This window comes from Dendropsophus ebraccatus, chromosome 7 (genome assembly GCF_027789765.1).
Source record: "Dendropsophus ebraccatus isolate aDenEbr1 chromosome 7, aDenEbr1.pat, whole genome shotgun sequence".
Classification (NCBI taxonomy): Eukaryota; Metazoa; Chordata; class Amphibia; order Anura; family Hylidae; genus Dendropsophus; species Dendropsophus ebraccatus.
The window spans coordinates 29,497,820-29,519,029 of record NC_091460.1 but is presented as its reverse complement, the minus strand read 5'-3'; the positions used below and the strand labels follow the sequence as shown (position 1 = coordinate 29,519,029).

Genomic DNA, 21,210 nt, shown 5'->3' with positions numbered 1-21,210 from the left:
CGTCACTATAGGATGTGACATCTGTGTGTTATACAGCGGCTGAGCACCGGGAGACCCCGGGAAAAAGAGGAGAACTTATAAACTTAGTGAGATCTCCATCGCCTGACACAGCACATGGAGATAGGAGACAGACAGGACATTGTACACTGCTCCCCATGATGGAAGCTGCTGGAGACAAACCTGCTGTCCTGTCATCTCTATATACCACAGCATTGTTCTAGGACCATTCTGAACCCTTTCTGTAAAAACTACTGATATAGTGTTTTATTTGTAGCATTACAATAGCAGGTATCTATCTATCTATCTATCTATCTATCTATCTATCTATCTAGAAACAGGAAGAAGCCGCACATCCAAAGGTTCATGAAGCAGGTGCTGTACAGAGTCAGTCCCCTGGCTCGGGGATCCCCAAAAGTATGTAAAGATGTTCCGCAGCACACCAGCATACGTGTAAAAGGTGATTTATTCCAAAAAAAATACAGAGAAGTAGAAAAGATGCGACGTTTCGACCTCCTCACGAGATCATGCTTGATAATGATCTCGTGAGGAGGTCGAAACGTCACATCTTTTGTACTTCTCTGTATTTTTTTGGAATAAATCACCTTTTACACGTATGATGGTGTGCTGTGGAACATCTTTACATATCTATCTATCTATCATCTATCTATCTCCTATCTATCTATCTATCTATCTATCTATCATCTATCTATCATTATCTATCTATCTCTCTCTCTCTATCTCCTATCTATCTATCTATCTATCTCTATCTATTTATCTATCTATCTCTTATCTATCTATCTATCTATCTATCTATCTATCTATCTATCTATCTATCTCTATCTCTCTATCTATCATTTATCTATCTCTTATCTATCTATCTATCTATCTATCTATCTATCTATCTATCTATCTATCTATCTATCCAAAAAAGTCAAGCAGGTTATGCAGCACTCAGTAGAAGGTTGTGACCAAAGTGCACAATATATATTCAAGGAGAAATACCGCGGCGCTCACAAAAGTTGTGCTAAAAAACCCACGTTTTTTTTTCCACCTAGAACCACAGTGTATTAGTCCAACATTAGGACCATTTTCAAGTAGTGCTACTGCTTGAAAATATTCCTAATGTTGGACTGAAACGTGCCTTTTGTGAGTGCTGCACTATTTCTTTTTGCGTATCTATCCATCTGTCTCATATCTATCAATCTCTCTATGTTTTTTTTGTCTGTCACAGTATATATCTGTTCTGTTGTAAATTCTCCTATCACCCTTGCTAGAGATTTCTTATCCGCTCATTGTGACCCCCTGCTAAGAAATGTACTTTCTTCATTTGACAGGAGGAGTGTGGGAAGAGAAGCATAAAAGTACATGTTTGGTTAATTACTATATACTGTATAAGACTATAATACTAATACAATACTTCCCCTATATACAAGAATATAACTACTATACTACTGCTCCTATATAAAAGAATATAACTACTATAATACTTCCCCTATATACAAGAATATAACTACTATAATACTGCTCCTATATACAGGAATATAACTACTATAATACTGCTTCTATATACAAGACTATAACTACTATAATACTGCTCCTATATACAGGAATATAACTACTATAATACTGCTCCTATATACAAGAATATAACTACTATAATACTGCTCCTATATGCAAGAATATAACTACTATAATACTGTTCCTATATACAAGAATATAACTACTATAATACTGCTCCTATATACAAGAATATAACTACTATAATACTGCCCCTATATACAAGAATATAACTACTATAATAATGCTTCTATATACAGGAATATAACTACTATAGTACTGCTCCTATGTACAAGAATATAACTACTATAATACTGCCCCCTATATACAGGAATATAACTACTATAATACTGCTCCTATATACAAGAATATACCTACTATAATACTGCCCCCTATATACAGGAATATAACTACTATAATACTGCCCCTATATACAAGAATATACCTACTATAATGCGGTTCAGGGAAGAAACAGAGTGCTGCACCTCACACCTATGGCTGATACTAGTGCCGCTTGGCTAAATAAAAAACACATCAGAATTTTGTGTATGAATTGATCAAGCCATACTGCCCCATGTACCTCGTGCCGGTATCTGATACACATGGGTCCCTACACTAAGTCCACACCGTGCCAGTCAGTGGCCACCAACCCCGCAGGCGTGCACAGTCAGGGAACGGGGGCCATGGGACGGCCCTGCGACCCCCATGCCACAGGACCAGACCCAAAAACACCACACCAGAACCCGGCCAGCACCGCCGGCGGAGAAGGTCGCCCCCTTCCCTGCACGTGCACGCTTTGCGGGGTTGGCGGTCGCTGACCGACACGGTGTGGAGTTAGCGTAGGGACCCGTGTGGACCAGAGGACCTGCGCGGTGGTACACGGGGCAATATGGCTTGATCAATTCATATACAGACACTCTGGTGTTGATTTTTAATATAGGCCTAGCGGCATTAGTATCAGCCATAGATGGGATGTGCAGCGGTTCCATTCTCTCCAGTTCGTGTTTTGCAATTCTCCCTCTCTGAACAGCTAGCACTCCTCTATAAGACCCACATGACCAAAATTAGCAGGATATGCCTGTGCTCACATGTCTGGACCCTATGTCTTCCCCATTCTGTGAGAGCAGCAATGGTAAGTGTAATACCATATCCATACTTGTGTCGTTTGGGGGCAGCCTTCCCCGCCGGTGGTGCTGGCTGGGTTTTGGTGGGGCTTTTTGGGTCTGGTCCTGTGATATTGGGGTTGCAGGGCCGTTCCATGGCCTCCCTTCCCTGCACGTGCACGCTTTGCGGGGTTGGCGGTCGCTGACCGACACGGTGTGGAGTTAGCGTAGGGACCCGTGTGGACCAGAGGACCTGCGCGGTGGTACACGGGGCAATATGGCTTGATCAATTCATATACAGACACTCTGGTGTTGATTTTTAATATAGGCCTAGCGGCATTAGTATCAGCCATAGATGGGATGTGCAGCGGTTCCATTCTCTCCAGTTCATACCTACTATAATACTGCTCCTATATACAAGACTATAACTACTATAATACTGCTCCTATATACAGGAATATAACTACTATAATACTGCTCCTATATACAGGAATATAACTACTATAATACTGCTCCTATATACAAGAATATAACTACTATAATACTGCCTCCTATATACAAGAATATAACTACTATAATACTGCTCCTATATACAAGAATATAACTACTATAATACTGCTCCTATATACAGGAATATAACTACTATAATACTGCCTCCTATATACAAGAATATAACTACTATAATACTGCTCCTATATACAAGAATATAACTTCTATAATACTGCTCCTATATACAGGAATATAACTACTATAATACTGCTCCTATGTACATGTATATAGCTGCTATAATACTGCTCACTTCTTACTACAGTGATTCTGTACCCAGTATGAATAGTCTCCCAGTTATACTAGAGCTGGTGTTAGTATAACCCAGACTTATATATTTTTTCCTTTTTGGTTGTTGCTTTGCTCAGCGATGATTCTGGAGCATTGTGTCTGGGAGGTCCTGTTTTATAGAATGACTATGACCTAGGTTGGGTACGATATATATTCTGATATCTTCAGAATTTCTTGGACTCGCTCATTCCTTCTCCTGTAACATCTCCAAGGATGTAGAGATTTGTGTATACTGTAGGTTTGGCAGCCAGGAGATTAGAGGATATTTCCATTCATTCTTTGGAATGTCTTCAAGTCATCTTCAAAGGTTACATGCCTAGGCTCTGCTTTGCAGGGATATAGTATGTTATTATTGTCTTTTCCTGCTATCTGCTTTGTTTATTGGCAAGGAGACTACAAGCCTAGAACTTTATATTGTTTAGAATGACCGTCTGCAATATAGTCTAGTAATAGTTTATATGGCACCATATTGGCACTTGTGGATTAGGTGGCCACCATACACATGAGATCATAGGTTGTCAACATATTTGCCCAATTTGGATCCCAGAATGCCCTCAAGAACTTTTTCGGGGAAAACCATTATTCACTAATAAGCCTATCTCTCTATACCATGCCAGGCCTCCTTACAGTTATATACATGCATGACCATTGACTACGATGGGTGGATCATAAAACCTTTGAAGAAAGGAGGAGACAAAAACACAATGTTTGCGACTACTTGGTCTAGAAATAATTAGGGGGTTAAACCAGTGGAAATCTCTGATCATCGTTGACTTGTATATCTATCACATATGCAGCGACAATGCCCTTTCAGGACTTAAAACAAGACTCTATTAATATTCAATGATTCTAGAAGACACTAATGCAACCTGACAACCTAAAAGAGAGCACAAACTTGCATCTGACCTAACAATATGCAGTTTACTGTTCTGACAGTCCTAGGTAGGTGGTATGTATGAATAGTTAATGTTACCCCAGGATTGGCGGTAGTGGTGTTCTATTACAGTGCTCTTTTTAATATCCCTATTTCACGGAACGATTATCGTTCATAGACTCGCTCCAACAACCGCTCGTTAACGAGCACTTAACGATTTGTTTAAGCGAACGATAACACATAATACGTGTGGGAACGTGAACGATATCTGTAGTGTAACGATTTTTTTTGCGGTCGTTACATCGTTACATGGTCGTTTAAAACGTTCGCCGGGCTGAGCATGTAGGTGGGGAAATGTACGTAGACATTTCAAGAAAGACTGAAAGATTTTTTATTCAACGAAAAGATTAGCGAATTATTGTTGAAAGACCAGCGATTTTTTTTCCGACATGTTAAAAAAAAATAGTGAACAACTCAACGACGATTTCGTAGTTGTCATTCACTCGTTTACAGCTATTCCACAGAACGAATATCGTTAACGAGCGGTCGTTTGAGCGATTTTACGAACGATAATCATTCAAAAACGTTCCGTGGAATAGGGCCTTAACACTCGGGATCTGGGGGTAGAGGACTGAAGAAGCTTCTAAGGATCTCTGTCTGAAACAGCATCTTGTAGTCTCCAGAGAGTTAAAGCCCTGTTATATGGGACAATTATCGCACGGAAAATCGTAATATCGTTCGAATTTAAACAATAATAATAATATCGCTGTAATTCCACATTTGTTCAGTGTAATTCCACATTTGTTCATCAATCGTTCAGTGTAACTCCAAAGTGTTTCTCCTTTTGCTGGGATCATATGGAGTAAACCATCGTAGTAACGATCGCAACTAACGACTATCATTCTGTGTAATATGGTAAACGATTTCAGGTTAACGATAAACAATCTTGTTTGCAATCGTTTATCGTTAATTGTTCATTGTTAAAAATCGCTTTGTCTAATAGGACCCTAAAGTCTCCTTCCCTACAGTTTGATTCTGGGGGCTTGTCAGATCACATAGCAGTGCCATCTGGTAGGAACATTCTTTTAAGTATCTCTCTATGGCACTAGTTACTAATAAAAAAACAACTTAAAGCATATATATATATATATATATATATATATATATACTTGGTATTTAGAATTTATTTAGAATTTTAGGTTCCGCAGTGGGGTAAACATCTACCTCTAAAGGAACTCTCTTTTCAGTAACAATGTATGGTGCCATTTACTCTCAAAGCAACCTCTCTCTCTTTCTCTAATCTATTTTCACATCGTTGTTTAAAGAAGCAGTTGACAATTTTTTTTATTAGGTGCTTGAGCGTATACTCACCACAGTTGATTGGTGTCCCGTGGCGCACGCTCATGCCATCCGCTGCTGTGACCTCTCTTCTCTCTCTTATGATTGAACTCCGTAAGTCACGCTCTCCCATAGAGAATGCATAGTAAAGCCTGACTTCCGGCGTTCAATCACGGGGGTCAGAGGAGCGGATGACATGAGCGTGCACCGGATTTGAACAGCGCCGCAGGACTGGAATAAAGCTGCGCTGTGGGACACCGATCACCTGTGGTAAGTATATGCGCCAGTGCCTACCTGGGGGGCCCAAAGAATTTTTTTGTGAACCGCTTCTTTAAGTATACAATTTTAGGAACCGCAATGGGATACAATATCCACCCCTAAAGACTTTATTACAGCCGGACCTCTCAATGTACTAATCTATAATCCTCTTTTATTATCTTAATGGAAAGGTCACGGCGAGGTTGTAATTGCACATGGGGAAGCGGATAACTGGAAACATGAATAAACCGTTGATTTTGTTAGCGCTTGTGTAAACAGTCCAGGAATAACCCCGATGTTATGTTTATACAAGCTCCAGCGGAAGCGCCTGCATGGCTCGGGTGAGAAGACCTGCACTCTGAATTCTGTCTCCGAGTATCACCTGAAACACTGACCACCACCCAAGGGGTTAACCGTGCTTCATCTTACCTGTTTTCCATATATCTTATTACGTTTATTGGTCACATGGAGATATATAATCGGTCGAGTGACCCGGCTGCTAAATTTAGGCTGGGTAGAGACGAGTGCGATGAACGTGGCGGGATGACTGCATGCATATGGATGAGACTCTGATTACACGTATGGAAATTTGTCGCTGTCCATAATTCCCAGGGAAATAGTTTCTGCTAGAAAGATAATTGCTATCTGCTATTTCTATTTCCCAAAGCAGATCTGGATATAAAAGTCCCCCAGTCGTCCTCTTGTGTCACGATTTTATTATTCTGTTTAGTTGTTTTTGAGTCTTTTTTTGGACTCGTACAGATACTACAGATACCTGGAGACTGCTATACATGGTGCCGTCATAATGCCCATAGAGGTTCTGGAGATAAATCTGCATTGTTATCGTTGTTTATTCTGCTTTCTCTATAGTTTACTGTGTGTATGGCAGTCCTTACTGTTCTGTCATTCTATTCATGATCTGGGACATTCAGGGTGAACTGTGAGATATATTACATCCAAAGGAGAGCGTGGATGAGACGATGCAGATAGACACAACTGGGAATTGTACCAGTGGATTTGCTTTTTATGCATGATTCTAGTTGGATATTGGGTAATACTGGAGTTGTGTCTAGAAAAGCTACAATACTGAATAGTGTACTGTGTAGAGATGAGAGGATTCATTCAGCAATGTTCAGACTTGTTTGAAACATCCAAAAAGTCTCAGATTTAAAAAAAAAAAAAAAAACTAAAATTTTTGGTGTTTCAGACAAAATGGCAGACACCACTGCCACTACTACTACTACTACTACTACTACTACTACTACTACTATTATTATTACTACCACCCGTACCCTTAAGGCCCTATTTCACGGAACGATTATCGTTTATAAACTCGTTCTAACGACAGCTCGTTAACCATAATCGTCTCGTGGTATTGGTGTAGACGAGCGAACGACAAAGGCAAAATCGTTATATTGTCCTTAAAAATTGTTTTTTAGCATGTCGAAAAAAAATTGTTGATCTTTGAAAGATAATTCGCTAATCGGTTCGTAAAATTAGAAATCTTTCAGTCGTTCGTAAAAAGGTTTAAAAAAAAGTAGGTGTGTCGTATGGTCATGATCACCCCAGCGAACGTTTTAAACGACCATGTAACTACCGCAAAATATATGTTACACTACATATATCATTCTCATTCCCACGTGTGTTATTGTTCGCTAAAAAAAAAAAATTGTTTAGTGATCGTTTACGAGCGGTCGTTGGAGCGAGTTTATGAACGATAATCATTCCGTGGAATAGGGGCTTTAGTACTATTACCACTATGCCTATACAGCAGCACATCTCATGCCTTGTCCATCATGTCCCGTACTGTACTACTAACCCTACAACTACAACTCCTCCTCCTACCATTACTAGTATCCCCTACTATTACTACTGCTCCCACCACCACCACTACTACTATACTACTACTACAACCACTACTGCCACCATCACTACTACTAATAGTACTACTACCACCACTACTTCTGCTGCTGCTACTACTACCACCACTACTGATCACTAGACATATGCATATATCCTACCTTGTGATCATGCATGTGTATTATTTCTAGCACTGTGCTATAGTTGGCAGATCATATATGTATTATCTCTAGCTCTGTGCTATAGATGGCAGATCATGTATTAATTATTTCTAGCAATGTGCTATAGCTGACAGATCATGTATGTATTATCTCTAGCACTGTGCTATAGTTGGCAGATCATATCTGTATTATCTCTAGCACTGTGCTATAGATGGCAGATCATGTATGTATTATCTCTAGCAATGTGGTATAGCTGACAGATTATGTATGTATTATCTCTAGCACTGTGCTATAGTTGGCAGATCATATCTGTATTATCTCTAGCACTGTGCTATAGATGGCAGATCATGTATGAATTATTTCTAGCAATGTGGTATAGCTGGCAGATCGTGTATGTATTATCTCTAGCACTGTGCTATAGCTGGCAGATCATATATGTATTATCTCTAGCTCTGTGCTATAGCTGGCAGATCATATATGTATTATCTCTAGCTCTGTGCTATAGCTGGCAGATCATATATGTATTATCTCTAGCTCTGTGCTATAGCTGGCAGATCATATATGTATTATCTCTAGCTCTGTGCTATAGTTGGCAGATCATATATGTATTATCTCTAGCACTGTGCTATAGCTGGCAGATCATATATGTATTATCTCTAGCTCTGTGCTATAGCTGGCAGATCATATATGTATTATCTCTAGCTCTGTGCTGTAGCTGGCAGATCATATATGTATTATCTCTAGCTCTGTGCTATAGCTGGCAGATCATATATGTATTATCTCTAGCTCTGTGCTATAGCTGGCAGATCATATATGTATTATCTCTAGCACTGTGCTATAGCTGGCAGATCATGTATGTATTATCTCTAGCACTGTGGTATAGGTGGCAGATCAGGTATGGGTGTTGTGCTTGTATATACTGTTGTATATATCGTATACTGCTACTTTAAATATAACAAAGTAACAAATCTGATAGTTATTTTACAAACAAGCAGGCCTGTGACAGCGATCCTCCCCGGGGTATTAGCACAGGCGGCTGAATGACAGCTGATCACGCTCGCTGCTTTCTCAGCTGCCACCAGACATGGCCGCCTGCCACACTGCCAGCAGGCTATGGTTGGCACGTATGTCTCAGTGCACAAACTTGGTCAGCCTATCTAATCTGCAATAGGGCCAAGATAGGAGGTCTGCAAGTGAAAACAACAACATCTCACCCCCTTATATGTCTATGAGGTGGACTGGCTGATAGTTTGGTGCTATGCAGGGTGACTGTGTAAGTGCATGTCATTCATAGGACTCTTTGAGGAACCTTCCCTAGGTTATTGTGTTGATAGCCACCAAACGGTCCAGCTGACATGGATTAATGCTCCTTATGGTCCAGAAAAAACTTGTTAGTGGAACTGCAATGTTTGTTGGGCATGAGCAGGGCATAGACTTGATAGAAGGGATTGTATAGACCCATGTTGTTGTCGCCCCCTGCTGAGCACTGTGTAAAACTGCCAAAAGAAGTGGAGGGGGGAAGTGTTGGCTCACTCCTGGGATAGTTGGCTACCTGGTGCCGGTAGGGACAAAGTAGGGCCAACATGGTTTTTACATTACTGAGGTTTTATTTCAGTAATATTGTCCCCATGGGTACAGTAGATCTGTATAGTCCTCGCCTTGTTCCCATACAAAGTCATGTTTGCTGGGGTGGAGGAACAGATGCTGAACAATATTCCCTAATTCCTTGGAATTCTAGTAAATACAATTGTTAAAAGGATATTGGGCAATTGCCATAAAGGCTTGAGACAGTCCTTTGTGACCAGTCCAAATCCAGTAACTTTCCTTATCTTAACCTAAACAATGTCTTATACACCAGTCACATGGAGAGCTGCGTCCAGAATATAATGTGCACCACCCTACTGCGTTGCATTGTGGGAGATGTAGCTATTTGGCAGCTGATATCATTGGTGGTACATATACATCTACCACAATGCACCACTGTGGACCAACATCACATCAGTAATCGTCATGGGAAACAGTTTGGAGTCGGAGATTAGAATACGTAGAATTCTTGAATGCTGCATTAGATGGGAGCGGAGTATTATACATGATGTAATCAGAAGTATAGTGATGTCTGGGCCAGGACGAAATTCATTGTACACTGAACAAGCAAGGGATGACATGGAAAAGAGAAGTCAGAAATACAATGATGTCTAGACCAGGATGTATAGTCAGACTTAGGGTCCCATTACACAGGCCGACTATGGCCCGATCATTTTAGTATACTGGACCTATTAATCGGCAGTAAGGGCTGCATGGACATCGTTAGCGATGTCCATGCAGCCCTTGCTTAAACACTTGATACCTTACCCCTCCCCACTCTACTTTCCTATGCTCTGCGGCTTTCTGGCTCAGGAGGCAGCAGTGTCTGTTGACAGGCCCCTCTGCCAATCACAGGCCGGGATCGCCGGGAACCTGCGGAGCACAGGAGAGAAGACCAGGAGCGGGGAGAGGTAAGGTATCAGGTGTTTGGACAATCGTCAACCGACAGCTGCGCATCCCTATCACACGTGGCGATATAGGGTTGCCGCCCTATGATTTTAGGTCCAAACCTAAACCAACGATCAGTCGGTAATCTTTTCATCGGCTGATTGTTGTCTCTATCACACGGAGAGATAATCGGTCAAATCGGTGGACTGTGCAGCACCTGTCCGGGCAGACTCCACATTCCCTCCACACTGTGCTCCCTATACAATACAAGTCATGGCCATGGTGTAGGTGCAGTGTGTAGCCGCGTGGGACTGGGGCAGCGATGCTTGGCATGCGGAGTTCCTCAAGAGGCCGGTTGTCAGGGCTTCATAAAGGCTCGGTTTTCTATGCGTCAGATCATTCCATCCTGATCACTTTGCTCAATAACCTCATTCACCAGATCCAGGGAAGGAGTTCAGCAATGCTGCCCTGATAGAGGGGGCTTGTATTCTGGGGTAGGCTTCAGCTCTGTGAGACAGTACAGGCCTGTGCGGGTTATAGCTGCGCTGTGTCCTCTAGGGATTCAGCATTTATATATGTGGGTACAGCAAGAAAGACCTTCTATGGCTCTGATAACTCATATGTACCCAGAGCTGCTAGGTACAATGAAGAAATAAGTAACCCTTAAATTTAAAGGACATGTTCACCTTTGAACACTGTTTTGCAGTTTATATTTAGAATAACTCTGTATAATAAATTGAATAACTTTGTAATCATGTTATTTATCCTGTACTGATCCTGAGTTACATCCTGTATTATACTCCAGAGCTGCACTCACTATTCTGCTGGTGGGGTCACTGTGTACATACATTACAGTACTGATCCTGAGTTACATCCTGTATTATACTCCAGAGCTGCACTCACTATTCTGCTGGTGGGGTCACTGTGTACATACATTACATTACTTATCCTCTACAGATAGAAGATATATGAAGGTAACGGTAGTTTAGATCGTGCTTCACACTCTAGTACTGTGACTCCGGCCCGGCAATCTGCTGATCATCTCTCAGTTGTATTTCTTAAGGCAATTACTCTCACAAATCTTGGGAGTCGTCCAAACTTCTTTTGGCAATGGCGACTCCCAACTATAAATGGAGATTGGAACTAGATATGACCTACTTTCCTGCTTTCTTTTTCCCCCCTCTACTTGTTAAACTGTCCACGAAAACTCTTAATGGGAACTGCCTGACAGGAAAAAGGCTCGGGCTGATATCTGCTGGACTCTATAGTAATATACTACAACGCTCAAAACGCGTGGAACCACTACTCATAATAGGAACTGCCTAACTATAAAGAGGATTGGAGTGGTAGAAGTATCACATTCTATGCTAATTTAATTGGACGCTTGAAATGCGTGGAACCACTATCCTTAAAGGGGTATTCTGGGCAAAATACACTTTTCCCCTATCCACAGGATAGGGGAAAAGTAGGAGATCATGAGAGGTTCCGATTCCTAACCCTCCCGGCGATCTTCATATTGAACCCCGCCAGTATAAATAGAGCCCTGGGTCGGCACGTGACCTGCAGCTCTAGTCATTCCTATGGAGCACTGTACTCTGCTCTTTCTGTCACTTCATAGAAATGAATAGAGCTGCTGGTCGTGTGCCGACCCGGGGCTCTCTTCATAATAGAGATCGCCAGGGGCTTCAGGGGTCGAACCCCCCACGATCGCCTACTTTTCCCTTATCCTATGGATAGGGGAAAAGTGAATTTTTCCTAGAATACCCCTTTAAGGGGAGCTCCCTAACAAAAAAGGTGATCAGGATGATATCTCCTGTTAGAAGTGTCACACTCTATGGAAATACAACAGGACACCTGAAATGCGTGGAACCACTACTAGTGGGAGCTGTCTAGAAAGAAAGAGGATCATGATGATCTCTCCCATTAGAAGTGGCTCCTTGTATGTTCATAGACTAGGATACTTGAAATGCGTGGAACCACTACCTTTAATGGGAGCTGCCTAACCAAAGAAAAAAGTGATTAGGATATTTCCTGTTAGAAGTGGAAATACACCAGGACACTTGAAATGCGTTGAACCACTACTCCTAGTGGGAGCTATCTAGAAGGAAAGAGGATCATGATGATCTCTCAAGTTAAAAGTGCCTCGTTGTATGTTCATACACCAGGACACTTGAAATGCGTTGAATTAATGGGAACTGCTAACAAGTTAAAAATGATACATTCTGTTGGAAGTGTTGCACTCTATAATAATATACTAGACTACATGAAATGCATGGAACTGCCCATCAAGAAAGAGGATTAGACGATACTAGGAAACCTGAAATGTGTCAAACCACTACCTATTTGCCTAAAAAAGGCAATCAGAATGATATATTCTGTTAGAAGTGTCACCCTCTATGGTTTTGCCCTAGAACACCTGAAATGCGTGTAGTCATTATTCTTATTGGGAGATGCCCAACAAGAAAAAATATCGCATGCTATAGTAATATACTAGAACACTTGAAATGCGTAAAACCACTACTCGTAATGGGAACTGCCTAACAAGAAAGAGGATCCAGATGGTATCTTCGGTTAGAAGTGTGTCAGTGTATGTCAATATAGTAGAACACTTGAAATGCGTGAAGTACTACTCTAAATGGGAACTGCTTCACTAAAAAAAAAAAGGCAGGATTTATGTTCTGCGGAAAGTGACCTACAACATGTTCTTATTATACTAAGACACTTAAAACGCGTGGAACCCCCTACTCTTAACAGCAAAGAGGATGGAGATAATATCTCTTGAGAATCCGGATGATATCTCCTGGTAAGAAGTATCTCACTGTGCGTTCATATACTATAACACTTGAAATGCGTGTAACCTCCATTCCTAATGGGATATGTCAAACAAGAGTCGTGTCAGGATTTTATGTTCTATAAAAAAAAACAAAAAACCTCTCTACTTGTTTACTTGAAACGTGTTAATCCCTTGGAATTACTACTACTAATGGAAAGTCACTGACAAGAATGAGAATCAAAGGTATATGTCCTGTAAAAGGTGTCTCTCTATGTACCTATATACTAGGAAAATCTTGAAACGCGTGAAACTACTGCCCCTTTACAGTGTCATTTAGGGTGTCCATATACTGGGTCACTCAGTATGAATGTAACACGTAGAACCAAATGTCTGTCGACAACGCATTCGGGATTATATGTACATTTGAAATATGTGAAACGCGTGGAATTTCCATAGTATACATAATTTTGGATGGACTATTGGTATCGCATTCAGTCTTTACAGTGCAACCCTGATCAGGAATTGCAGTGTAATGGCTGTCACACTTTCTTGCGGAATTCAATGTGGGTCGACGCGTTTTGTTCCCTGGTATTTTTTCTTATATAGGATGTATAGGGAAGCTCTCAGAACAGGAAATCCCAGTGTTAACAAATTCCCTGAAGTTGTTCTAAGAATGGATGCTTCCCGAAACAGCTTAAAGGGGAACTCCACTTACAATAAAAGTTTCCAATGCGGGTGTGCCATAAAGGTTTTAAGATGGCAGTGTCCCTTTAAGTTTTCTTTACACTGTAGCATCACTTTGATCAATGCGTGTAGGAGGGTAAAGTGATCTGGGATCTGTTCCCACAATAAAATAGCAAAGTCTGGATCTAGTTATAAAAGCTCCATATAGCCAGAGAGGGAGGAGGCGGCGTAGCGTGGACACTATATGAGCGACCTATAGGAGGTTTCCGGTCCAGAAGGAAGCTTTAGGCCCCTGGCAGTGACAGGGTTGATGCCCCCCATATGTCTCTAGGGCCTGTGTGCAGTGACAGAGCAGGCGGTGAAGGGGTTAATCTAACCCTGCGGCCCTGTGTGTGCGGTAATGCCAGCAGCTGGGTGACCTTGTAGACTCTCACAGAGAGACAGCACAAGAAACATCTGCTGCATTACTCATGTTACATCTATCAGCTCCAGAGGCCGCACTGCAGGATGGGAAATGTAAGACCACAAGAAAAGACTGTAACCCCCGCCCCCTGAGATCTGCCCCCATGTATAAGCACACCATAACCTGCCCTACACCAAGAATATTATATCAGTCATTGTAGCTCCAGTCTTGTATATATATATGGTATAGTATTATAGTACAGCGGTGCCTTGGATTACGAGCATAATTTGTTCCGGGCTTGTAATCCAAATCCACTCTTAAACCAAAGCACATGTTCCCATAAGAAATGATAGCAATGAAGACAATTGGTTCCACACCCCTAAAATAATGATTTATTATTCTGAATAACATGTAAAACAGACGAAACAAAGATTCAGAAACAGCAGAATATGTGATATTATAAGTTACTGTGCAGTAATGGAGAGGATGGGAAACACAAGGACTGAAAGAGACTGCAGGGAGCAGGGAGGAATGAGCAGGGCAGATGTGGGCTCATACATGCAGCGCTCTCTGTCCAGGGAGAGAGGGGTTACAGCTATAAAGAGATTACCTCCACAGTCCTGTCCCCAGATGTGAGCCCCAGCCTGAAGTGGATCTGCTATGATTTGGAAGGTGAGGGAGACTTCCAGGGTCAGAGTACAGGGCTGTAGACCACACTGTGCAGACCATGCCCCTCCCCCACTCACCCTCCCGCCCAGTACAGGGAGCTCTTAAACGAGTGTTAAAAGTTATATTCTTGTATATGGGAGCAGTATTATAGTAGTTATATATGCAATGGAGAAGAAGGAATCCGCACTCACCGGTCAGTAGAAAAGGAAGGTTTAATAATCCAAACACCAGAGGCTGAGGCTGGGAGGGGGAAGGTCTTACGCAGGTGAGCTCCTTACAGCAACAATTGTTTCTCGCCTGCTCGGTGCTTCGTCTGGCTCACAGCCAGACGAAGCGCCGAGCAGGCGAGAAACAATTGTTGCTGTAAGGAGCTCACCTGCGTAAGACCTTCCCCCTCCCAGCCTCAGCCTCTGGTGTTTGGATTATTAAACCTTCCTTTTCTACTGACCGGTGAGTGCGGATTCCTTCTTCTCCATTGCATATTTATACTCATCTTCTCAGTCTCCAGCACCCCGGCATACAAAGTTTATCCTACACTTACTGCTTACTGCATCTAACTGCCCTCGGTTCCATTCAAGTGGAGTTATCAGCTGGTGCCGTCTGAATCCTTCTCACCCTACTATTATAGTAGTTATATTCTTGTATATAGGAGCAGTATTATAGTAGTTATATTCTTGTATATAGGGAGCAGTATTATAGTAGTTATATTCCTGTATATAGGAGCAGTATTATAGTAGTTATATTCTTGTATATAGGAGCAGGTTTATAGTAGTTATATTCTTGTATATAGGGAGCAGTATTATAGTAGTTATATTCTTGTATATAGGAGCAGTATTATAGTAGTTATATTCTTGTATATAGGAGCAGTATTATAGTAGTTATATTCTTGTATATAGGAGCAGTATTATAGTAGTTATATTCTTGTACACAGGGGGCAGTATTATAGTAGTTATATTCCTGTATATAGGAGCAGTATTATAGTAGTTATATTCTTGTACATAGGAGGCAGTATTATAGCAGTTATATTCTTGTATATAGGAGCAGTATTATAGTAGTTATATTCTTGTATATAGGGAGCAGTATTATAGTAGTTATATTCCTGTATATAGGAGCAGTATTATAGTAGTTATATTCTTGTATATGGGAGCAGTATTATAGTAGTTATATTCTTGTATATAGGGAGCAGTATTATAGTAGTTATATTTTTGTATATAGGAGCAGTATTATAGTAGTTATATTCTTGTATATAGGAGCAGTATTATAGTAGTTATATTCTTGTATATAGAGGGCAGTATTATAGTAGTTATATTCTTGTACACAGGGGGCAGTATTATAGTAGTTATATTCCTGTATATAGGAGCAGTATTATAGTAGTTATATTCTTGTACATAGGAGGCAGTATTATAGCAGTTATATTCTTGTATATAGGAGCAGTATTATAGTAGTTATATTCCTGTATATAGGGGGCAGTATTATAGTAGTTATATTCTTGTATATAGGAGCAGTATTATAGTAGTTATATTCTTGTATATAGGGAGCAGTATTATAGTAGTTATATTCTTCTATATAGGAGCAGTATTATAGTAGTTATTGCGAAGAGGAGAAGATGTCGACCGGCACCAGCCGATAAAGGGAACACTGAGTGAGGACGTGTAGGACTGGAGATGGCAGCTGTATGCGATAGTGTCCTAACCACTGAGTTGCGGTGCAGAGACAAGGTGTTCCTAGCCCGACGAAGCCCCGTAGCAGGCGTGAAACATTGTTGCTCTCCTGTGAACGCACCTGCCTCGCCACCTTCCCTCTCCCTGGCGCACTTGCTCCGATGTATCTGCAATAAACCACATGCATCTTTCCAGTTGGTGAGTGCGAGACTCTTTTTCTATACATTGCCATTATAGTAGTTATATTCTTGTACATAGGAGCAGTATTATAGTAGTTATATTCTTGTATATAGGAGCAGTATTATAGTAGTTATATTCTTGTATATAGGGGCAGTATTATAGTAGTTATATTCCTGTATATAGGAGCAGTATTATAGTAGTTATATTCTTGTACATAGGAGCAGTATTATAGTAGTTATATTCCTGTATATAGGAGGCAGTATTATAGTAGTTATATTCCTGTATATAGGAGGCAGTATTATTGTAGTTAAATTCCTGTACATAGGAGGCAGTATTATAGTAGTTATATTCCTGTATATAGGAGGCAGTATTATTGTAGTTAAATTCCTGTACATAGGAGGCAGTATTCTGGTTATAAAGCTGTGTTTGTGTCATAAGAGTTCATGGTGTTCTTTTTGGAAGTTTTTGTGAGTAAACAATGGTCTTTCCAGTATTTATAGGATTACGTCCTTGTCCTGTGATCTGTGGTATTGTGATGTGTAAACCAGACATAAGAATGATTAGCAGAAGTGAGAGCTGACTGATAACATTGCGGGCTGTAGTTATGTTATTTCTATGTCCACGCTGGGCAGTCAGTATGCAGTTTGCTGGGAGACCTTTAGTCAGGGAAGGACCCTGACGCCCATTGTGACAGTTCAGTGAGTTTTCATCTGGAAAAAAGCAGTGGTGATGCTCAAGGAAGGACGTCTATTCCTAGTCCAGGTCTGTAGTATGGGGGATATTGGTATGAGACTCTGGGCGTGTATGGCACTGTTTATCTGAGTACTTATTGGCTCTATGATATTGTACCATTGTTTATTTGGTCACTGTCTCCCACGGTTCCATTCCACTCTGGGCATTGTACGGTACTATGTAGGTATTGTTTATATGGACACTCTACGGTATTATTTATTTAGACACTATGGCACTGTATATACAGTTGTTGTATAGCATTACATTTTTTCATCTTTATCTTGGCTCTACAATATGCAGCTTATTTGGACGCCATATTTTCTATCGTCCATTATAGTAGATGGTATTATTTATATTTGATCCCATTCTTTCAGGTATGTATTTGTACTGTCATACCCATACACCTAGTGCAAAGAAGGTGTAAAGAGCAAATAAATGAAGTTGCTTTCATTTTCCTCTTCATTGTATGTATTGACCTTTGGGCACATAGCATGTCTCTGCTTGTCTGCACATTCTTATTGGTTATTATTATAGTCTGCTGTAAGGGTTATAAGGCGTGCCATGGTGCAAGATGATCGTGGTTGTGGGCATCAACATGCACAATGTAAATTGCACAATTTATGCTTGGAAAATTTTAAAATTGTTTGGAAAGTTTTTAAAGTTTTTTTTTTTTTTACTTATTTTTGTTTCTGAGCCCCCTTTGCTGTCATCTAGTGGCCACTTTGAGAATTTCAGTTTTTTATACATAATGGATACTCTTCAGTGTCCCCAAGCTTCTCACGTGTGATACTTTTCTTATATAGTAAAGTGTGCAGTGTATCTAAGCCTTTATGATATGATACTGTAATTTGTGAAACCTAATGGTTATTATTTGACACTGGGAGGATTGCAATGAATGTGGACTTGGGTGGCGTTCCATGTCTCCCCCCATGGTGAGTATACAGTATGAGGGCGGGGGGAGATGGGAATGGAAATTATTTTTGTGTTGGCTTTCAGTATCAGTAACAATACGACGGTTATTACAGGAAGTCAATACGTTTCCTGCTTTTATTACATTCATAAATTATTAACCTCCCCACTGTGTGATCTCTCACACATGTATCCCCCCCCCCCACGGTGTAATCATGCTTAGCTCATGTATCCCCACACCCTGCAGTGTAATGCCCCATGTACAGCACAGATACATGTATCCCCCTCCGCAGTGTGATCCCCCATGTACAGCACAGATACATGTATCCCCCTCCGTAGTGTGATCCCCCATGTACAGCACAGATACATGAATCCCCCTCTGCGGTGTGATCCCCCATGTACAGCACAGATACATGTATCCCCCTCTGCGGTGTGATCCCCCATGTACAGCACAGATACATGAATCCCCCTCCGCAGTGTGATCCCCCATGTACAGCACAGATACATGTATCCCACTCTGCAGTGTGATCCCCCATGTACAGCACAGATACATGTATCCCCCTCTGCGGTGTGATCCCCCATGTACAGCACAGATACATGTATCCCCCTCCGTAGTGTGATCCCCCATGTACAGCACAGATACTGTACATGTATCCCCCTCTGCGGTGTGATCCTCCATGTACAGCACAGATACATGTATCCCCCTCCGCAGTGTGATCCTCCATGTACAGCACAGATACATGTATCCCCCTCTGCGGTGTGATCCCCCATGTACAGCACAGATACATGTATCCCCCTCCGTAGTGTGATCCCCCATGTACAGCACAGATACTGTACATGTATCCCCCTCTGCGGTGTGATCCTCCATGTACAGCACAGATACATGTATCCCCCTCCGCAGTGTGATCCCCCATGTACAGCACAGATACATGTATCCCCCTCTGCAGTGTGATCCTCCATGTACAGCACAGATACATGTATCCCCCTCTGCAGTGTGATCCTCCATGTACAGCACAGATACATGTATCCCCCTCTGCAGTGTGATCCCCCATGTACAGCACAGATACATGTATCCCCCTCTGCGGTGTGATCCCCCATGTACAGCACAGATACATGTATCCACTCTGGAATCACATTATCACATTAGATATGAACCAGCGATTCCGCAAGGTCATGGAACAGTCATCCAGTGAAGGGGGGGCTACTGATCTGGCGAAGGATGTAGTTGTACCAGTGTATCTAACCCTCTTGTGAGATACTACTCAGCGTACCTAAGCATGTACCTAAACCTGTCATGTATGATACTGCCCACTGTACCCAAGTCTTTTATGTGTAATATGGTCTAATTGTATCTAAACCTGTCATGTGTGGTACTGTCTAGTGTATCTAAGCCTGTTTATTTGCAGTTCATGTACAATACAGGATACTGTTCATTGTATGTCTCTTATGTGTGAAACAGTCTGGTGTATCTAAGCTTCTCATTTTTTATAATGTGCAATATATATATATATATATATATATATATATATATATATATATATATATATATATGTGTGTATCTCAGCCTCTCATATGTAATACAGTCCAGTGTATCTAAGCATTTTATTTTTTGTATTGTCCAGTGTGTATCTAAGCCTTTCATTTGTGATACAGTCAAGTGAATCTCAACCAATCATGTATAATATAGTCCAGTGTATCTAAACCTCTCACGTGTGAAATAGTGCTGTGTGTCTTTTATTTCTCATAATGTGCAGTGTATCTAAGCCTTCTAACACAGTCCAGCATATCTCAGCCTCTCTTTTGGGATACAGCCCAGTGTATCTAAGCTTCACATGTCTGTTTCTGACACTTGGCAGCAGGTCGCTGGCTGTGATTATTTAGCAGGTACATAGACGTTGGCAGTGCCGCCTGTTCCTGGAAAGTCAGGTACATTTATGTGAGATGAGAGGCCGCGGTCACCGCAGAAGACCGCTCCTGTCACTAGTTATTACATGGCTATTGTTACCATGATCAATGGCGGTACAGAAGTCAGGAGCGGTATGTCACCAGGATTACACGGGGACAATGTATAATGTCAGTGACGGACATGGACCAGGAAGTGGCCTCAGTTTTTTCCTGTTGCTAGGGGGCCCACACTGATGATGGAGGAGTTGGGCCCTCTCTGTATTCAGCCAGGGTAGCAGGCGTGTATCTATAGGGGGGACATCCCTGCATATACAGGAATTCAGGGGTCTGGGAAAGCCGTGATAGCTGTAACATCAGCCATGTTGGTTGCCAGTGCCACCCAGAAGCTAGAAGGCCTTGAGGAAGATTAACAAACCTTGTGCAGTTGCCCATAGCAACCAATCAGATTCTAGCCTTCATTTTTAAAAGAAAGTGAAAGCTGGAATCTGATTGGTTGCTATGGGCAACTGCTTCACCGCCTCTCCTATCTACTCAAAGAAAAATTACCTATGTAAAACAAAATATTTTTTTTTTTTTTTTTTTGCCAATTTAGGCTGGGTTCACACTGCATTTTTGCAGTCCGCTTATTGTATACGTCTTGTGAAAAAAACGGATGCAATTGTGTGCAATCCTTTTGGATCCGTATTTCTATTGACTTCCATTGTAAAAGAAAACAGATTGACATTCCACCTCTTTTTCTCTGTGTGAACCGGCCATAAGGGGAGAAAGTTGCATTAGACCCTGTTCACATTACGTTTTTTGTGCTCCGATGAACGTGTATGGTTTTTGCAGAAT

At 41.3% G+C, this 21,210-nt stretch overlaps 1 protein-coding gene across 4 annotated transcripts in view; it reads left to right on the top strand.

The window, feature by feature from the left end:
• LOC138796696 (RING finger protein 24) overlaps window positions 1-21,210 on the top strand; it is a 63,712-nt gene that overhangs the window by 18,774 nt on the left and 23,728 nt on the right. Inside the window, exon 1 of one of the 4 annotated variants that reach the window (XM_069976333.1) lies at window positions 16,742-16,848. The exons of 2 other annotated variants lie outside the window; for them this stretch is intronic. In XM_069976333.1, the coding sequence (XP_069832434.1) occupies window positions 16,832-16,848 (17 nt within the window). In that variant the 5' untranslated portion in view covers window positions 16,742-16,831. Of the gene's footprint in view, window positions 1-16,741; window positions 16,849-17,433; window positions 17,593-21,210 lie in introns of those variants that run through there. One more of the 4 variants, XM_069976334.1, reaches the window with a different exon arrangement.